This window comes from Scylla paramamosain, chromosome 36, assembly GCF_035594125.1.
Source record: "Scylla paramamosain isolate STU-SP2022 chromosome 36, ASM3559412v1, whole genome shotgun sequence".
Lineage (NCBI taxonomy): Eukaryota > Metazoa > Arthropoda > Malacostraca > Decapoda > Portunidae > Scylla > Scylla paramamosain.
Genome location: NC_087186.1, coordinates 1,799,228 through 1,805,227, shown reverse-complemented (window position 1 = coordinate 1,805,227; position 6,000 = coordinate 1,799,228). Strand labels below are relative to the sequence as shown.

The following is a 6,000-nucleotide window of genomic DNA, read 5'->3' as shown; positions in this document are numbered from 1 at the left end:
ACAATAGTTTCGATAGTAGACATTATATGTTTCTCATACTTTTAAAAAGCTGCAATAGGACATATTTGTGTAACAGGAATAGGAAGGGAGAAGATTTTTTTTTTTTTATATGGCAATCAAGCGATAAAGTTGGAGTTAGGGTATTTATCGCAGCTAAGGACTTGAGATTCACAGGATATGTGATGAAAAAAAGATATGTGGAAAAAGTAGACATAATTTCCTTCAGTTACTCCGATAGGCTTTATAAATAGGCCTAGAGCGATTCATGATTTCACGCTTTAGATAAGGTGAAGGGAACGTGTCGATACTGGAATTTTCTTATATTTTGCCATATTTCAAAATAAAAACCAGTGTTCCACTATTCAAAATGAACGAAATATTAACGGAAAAGATATCTTACGGAAATACACTAATTATTTGTAGGATTTACGAAGAAATAATGATATATTTTTATTTTTCGCATATGAGTTCGAGAAATATTAGTTATAGCTAAAAGCCCCCTGTATGAAATATACCTACCTATTTCCACCTTTTATCCCCATCCATAAATCCGTCTAATCTTCTCTTAAAGCTCCCTAATGTCTTAACACTAACAACTTGATTACTAAGTCCGTTCCATTCATCTTGTCTTAACACTAGCAATTTGATTGAGTCCGTTCCATTCATCTACCACTCTATTTGAGAACCAGTTTCTTCCTATCTCTTTCTTAAACCTAAATTGTTTAAGCTTGAATCCGTTATTTCTTGTTCTGTCCTGGTTGTTGATCCAAAGAATTTTGCTTACGTCCCCCGTGTTATAACCCTTATACCACTTAAAGACTTTTATCAGGTCCCCTCTTAACCTACGTCTCTCTATAGAATGTAAATTTAACAGCTTCAGCCTCGTCTCGTAAGAAATACTTCTCAACCCCTGTATCCTTTCAGTCATTCTCCTTTCTACTGATTCTAATAGACCTATATCCTTCTTGCAATGTGAGGACCAGAACTACATAGCGACAAATATAACTTTGATGTTACTTCGGGCCTTCTACTTTTAACACTCCTAAAAATTCATTCTAATACCCTATTTGCCCTGTTTCTGGCTTCTAAGTGTGCGTTGTCTGTACTGTCTGTGCCCTAGAACGTGGCTGTTTTTCTTTTTTTTCAGCTTGGGTAATTAAGCTGGCATTTGTCATACTCTCTTCTCGGTCGGTGGGTTAAAACGAGTGGCGCCCTCATAAGTTTGATAATTGTTGACGACCAGCAGGCGCTTGGCACTAAGCTAGTGCCTACCTAGGGCCAATCACACTCACACTTAATCTTCTATTTATTTTCACAATCTTATTCACGCTTGTTTTCTTTTTTTTATGCTGAATCACGCTTCTTCTCACTTATTCCTTCCTATCCACAGCCATTTCCACTATATTAATCTCTCAATTCACTCATGCTCTCTTTCCATTCAATTCATTTACGCTTAACCTCACGCTCTCACTTAAACTTACCCTAATTCAAGTCACTAATCTCTCTCTCTCTCTCTCTCTCTCTCTCTCTCTCTCTCTCTCTCTCTCTCTCTCTCTCTCTCTCTCTCTCTCTCTCTCTCTCTCTCTCTCTTTTACACATTCAATGTCCTTCACACTCACTCAGTCTTCCTTACTTGTCACACACACACACACACACACACACACACACACACACACACACACACACACACACACACACACACACACACACATCTGCAATCTTCCCGTTTCTTCGATGCAGAGGGGAAGGCGGTGCTTTTCTTATCTGAAAATGTTGTTGCGGATACTGATGCAATCTTTTGCTATATTAAAACGCTGATGCAATGAGTTGTTTTTCGGATTAGCCGGTATTTAAGGCCGTCCACTACCTCCCGCGCGCGGTGTCGTGGCTTGTGATTGGCTATACTGCACCACTGCTATTCTCATGCTGGGCAAGGCCTTTAAGGCTTCTGATTGGATGTTGAAGCTCGGTGCTACCTGCTAGATATACAGCTTTTCTAGGATGGTAAGGCGCTTGTCGTCGGGACAGACTACCATGATGTATGAGTTTTCTTCTAATATTTTTTTGGGGTACTGCTTCGTTGACGCTGTGCTAGATGGTGAAACAACTCACGAAAAAGTTGGATCCGATAATTAGAGGTTAGCGGATGAACGTAACCGTGCCCATCATTACTATGCCCCAACTTTATCGTTAATCTAATGCACATAACAAACTTACTTATTAGTCATAGGAAGCCCACTGTGGTCTCGTTTGAAGCTTTAAAGTTGTATTGTATCATCAATGAAGACCCTCCCCAAAAATTTTTTAAAAAGTTTATTCAAAGGAAAGAAACTGATCTGTAAAGAATTTCATAGAACATTCAGTTCTGCGTATAATGGTATATCTCCACTCTTGCTCTGATCAATTTTATTGCTTCAAATTTGAAGGAAACTGATGGCATCTTTTCTGAAGTTTTACCCTATGATTTGTGGATCCGCTCATGTTAGCACTGTTAGTTCATATTATTTGGCAAAACCCAGCTTGAGCACTTTATTACTTTAAGATTTGCAAAGAAGCGTTAGCGCGTGAGCAATGCACTTTTATGTATATATGAAGTATATATGACTCGTACCAGGCTTCGTCATAATCAACTAGTTAGTTACTGAGAAACCGTATGTGGAATGCCCTTCCACCTTTCTTTTTTTTTCTTTTTTTGCAAATTATTCACCAGCTACTCTAGGTAGTAATGAAACCATATCACATGAAACTGAAACAGTTGTGCTATCAAATACTGTGAATTTCATTGCGATCAGTCATGTAGTTCTTAGAATAATAACTTCTGGATAGCGTAAGGTTCGGGTTGGGTCAGGCCAGCCCGCGCCAGCATTATCCATCCAACCAAAGATAATTCGACTACACTTTGGATTTTTTTTTTTTTTTTTTATGTAGAAAGGACACGCCAAGGGCAACAAAAATCCAATAAAAAAATATGCCCACTGAAATGCCATTTCCATAAAAGGGTCAAAGCAGTGGTCAAAAATTGATGAATAAGTGTCTTGAAACCTCCCTCTTGAAGGAATTCAAGTCATAGGAAGGTGGAAATACAGAAGCAGGCAGGGAGTTCCAGAGTTTACCAGAGAAAGGGATGAATGATTGAGAATACTGGTTAACTCTTGCGTTAGAGAGGTGGACAGAATAAGGGTGAGAGAAAGAAGAAAGTCTTGTGCAGCGAGGCCGCGGAAGGAGGGGAGTCATGCAGTTAGCAAGATCAGAAGAGCAATTAGCATGAAAATAGCGGTAAAAGACGGCTAGATATGCAACATTGCGGCGGTGAGAGAGAGGCTGAAGACAGTCAGTTAGAGGAGAGGAGTCGATGAGACGAAAAGCTTTTGATTCCACCCTGTCTAGTAGAGCAGTATGAGTGGAACCCCCCCAGACATGTGAAGCATACTCCATACATGGACGGATAAGGCCCTTGTACAGAGTTAGCAGCTGGGGGGGGTGATAAAAACTGGCAGAGACGTCTCAGAACACCTGACTTCATAGAAGCTGTTTTAGCTAGAGATGAGATGTGAACTTTCCAGTTCAGATTATAAGTAAAGGACAGACCGAGGATGTTCAGTGTAGAAGAGGGGGACAGTTGAGTGTCATTGAAGAAGATGGGATAGTTGTCTGGAAGGTTGTGTCGAGTTGATAGATGGAGGAATTGAATTTTTGAGGCATTGAACAATACTAAGTTTGCTCTGCCCCAATCAGAAATTTTAGAAAGATCAGAAGTCAAGGCACTTTATCTAGAAAACTTTTGTACTCGTATATAGAAAGACCTGGAATTTCAGCACGGCGGAAGTTTCGACTCCTCCACTTGACAGCCAATGTGAAGAACTCCAGTGATAAGGAAAAACGACCTAAGTGAACCTAGTAGTGCCAGAGCATGCTTCATCATGACTTTAATGACGGACTTTGCGCAAGACTCAGTTCAAGATTCAGTGCAAGTGTCTAAAACTGCTGGGGCAAGAAAGCACCACTGCCTCCCTCGTGAATCAACAGAAAATAATCAGAAATACCTCCCTCTATTTAACAGCATTCTAAATTCCCGACTAAAACCTAGATATTAGATGAATATTCTTCGCGAGAATTATACCCATGGTGTGTCTTAGTTACACACACACACACACACACACACACACACACACACACACACACACACACACACACACACACACACACACACACATACACACACACACACACACACTCATTTATTACTCACAGGATAGGTAAATGGGTAAAATACTGCCAGTGAGCGCGGACGCTCCTTTGGTGCTCGAGACACAAGAGTGGTTGACTCCAGGAAGTACGGCTGAGTGAAGTCCACCACTGATTCACGCACACCTAAGGTCAGATGCAAGATTTTTTGTTTAAAAGCTCTATGTGTGTGTGTGTGTGTGTGTGTGTGTGTGTGTGTGTGTGTGTGTGTGTGTGTGTGTTTAAATGAACGAGTGAATAAATATGTTCACACACACACACACACACACACACACACACACACACACACACACACACACACACACACACACACACACACACACACACACATATATATATATATATATATATATATATATATATATATATATATATATATATATATATATATATATATATATATATATATATATATATATATATATATATATATATATATACTCTATTATCTTAATTAGGAAAGGGTTTAATTAAGTACATATTCATAGTTAGTATCATTCAATTTCCCTTTCAGTGACTTTTCTTAGACGCACCTGTGATTGTGATTTCGTCAATTGCCACATGGGCCTCAGAGCGTGCTACCATCCCAACCATACCATACACAGTTCCATCAGGGTGAGGTCCTCCCCACCGACCATCTGCTGGTTCCACCACACGATACCTATGGGAGTTACCAATATGTATCATCAACCTGCTCCTGAAGGCTCAAGTAAGGCCTCACCTAAATAGATGACTTCGCTTATTTTGCAATGTTGTCCTGTATGAACTATTAGTACATCATTGCACCAGAGAGAGAGAAAGAGAGAGAGAGAGAGAGAGAGAGAGAGAGAGAGAGAGAGAGAGAGAGAGAGAGAGAGAGAGAGAGAGAGAGAAAGAGAGAGAAAGTGAATGAATGAATACTCACGTAAAGTTCAGGTAGTGACTAATGGAATCAATAACATTATAATCAATTCCTTGGTCTGCTAGAGGCGTTCCATCAGGCAGATAACGAAGCTGAAAAAAGGGCCAGTTGTCGATGGTCGCCACCACAATTTCTCGCCCTCCGAAATTTCCGTATACATCCAGAAGATCAGGAAACAATTGCCCCCTCTCTAGGCTTGATCGGCTCCCGTGACTCCATATCCCAACCTTCTTGAATCTGTGTATGCAATATCGTCTGAGTGTTGCTAAACACGATGCTGCTGGTCTTGTCTTCAATGTATTTTAGTGTTTTTTAAATGTCCTTTGAAGTTTATTTTTAATTTAAAGAAGATAGTGACCCTAAAAACATAAGACAGTATACTTGGGCTATTCATCCCCATTTTATTTCATTGAAGTAGATATGCCAATTATGTTTAATATGCAATGAATACTTAATTAATATTATATTAACTTATGCTTTTATAGTAAGTTTTCTTTAAATACAAAAAGCTGGAATCTGAGAAGCACTATCCTACAATGTTTAATTTCGAAAAAAAAAAAAAGTTGAATATGGAATATCATCGACCAACCTTAACATCAGTTGTAAGCAAACTAATGAAATCCATCATCTGAACCAATTATGTAAAACATAATATAAGATAACAGCAGTTGCTATAGTATATCTTCTGAACAGCGAGCACATACTGGCCAATTATAAGACTGAACACTAGTTGTGACGTTAGAACAGCGAATCACAGGCCAGGAAAAATTAGTATGGCATCACTTGAAGGCCTCATGCAAAGAGGATATGGCTTCCTTTCCCATATAAATTGGAAAAAGAAAATAACACTGCAC

At 39.2% G+C, this 6,000-nt stretch overlaps 1 protein-coding gene across 1 annotated transcript in view; it reads right to left on the bottom strand.

The window, feature by feature from the left end:
- The window catches only part of LOC135090776 (glutamate receptor ionotropic, delta-2-like), a 170,689-nt gene that overhangs the window by 58,008 nt on the left and 106,681 nt on the right, over positions 1-6,000 (bottom strand). Inside the window, exons 8-10 of the mRNA XM_063987847.1 lie at positions 5,150-5,383; positions 4,779-4,906; positions 4,250-4,371 (exon numbers count right to left, since the gene is read on the bottom strand). Coding sequence (XP_063843917.1) covers positions 4,250-4,371; positions 4,779-4,906; positions 5,150-5,383 — 484 coding nt within the window. The remainder of the gene's footprint in view (positions 1-4,249; positions 4,372-4,778; positions 4,907-5,149; positions 5,384-6,000) is intronic.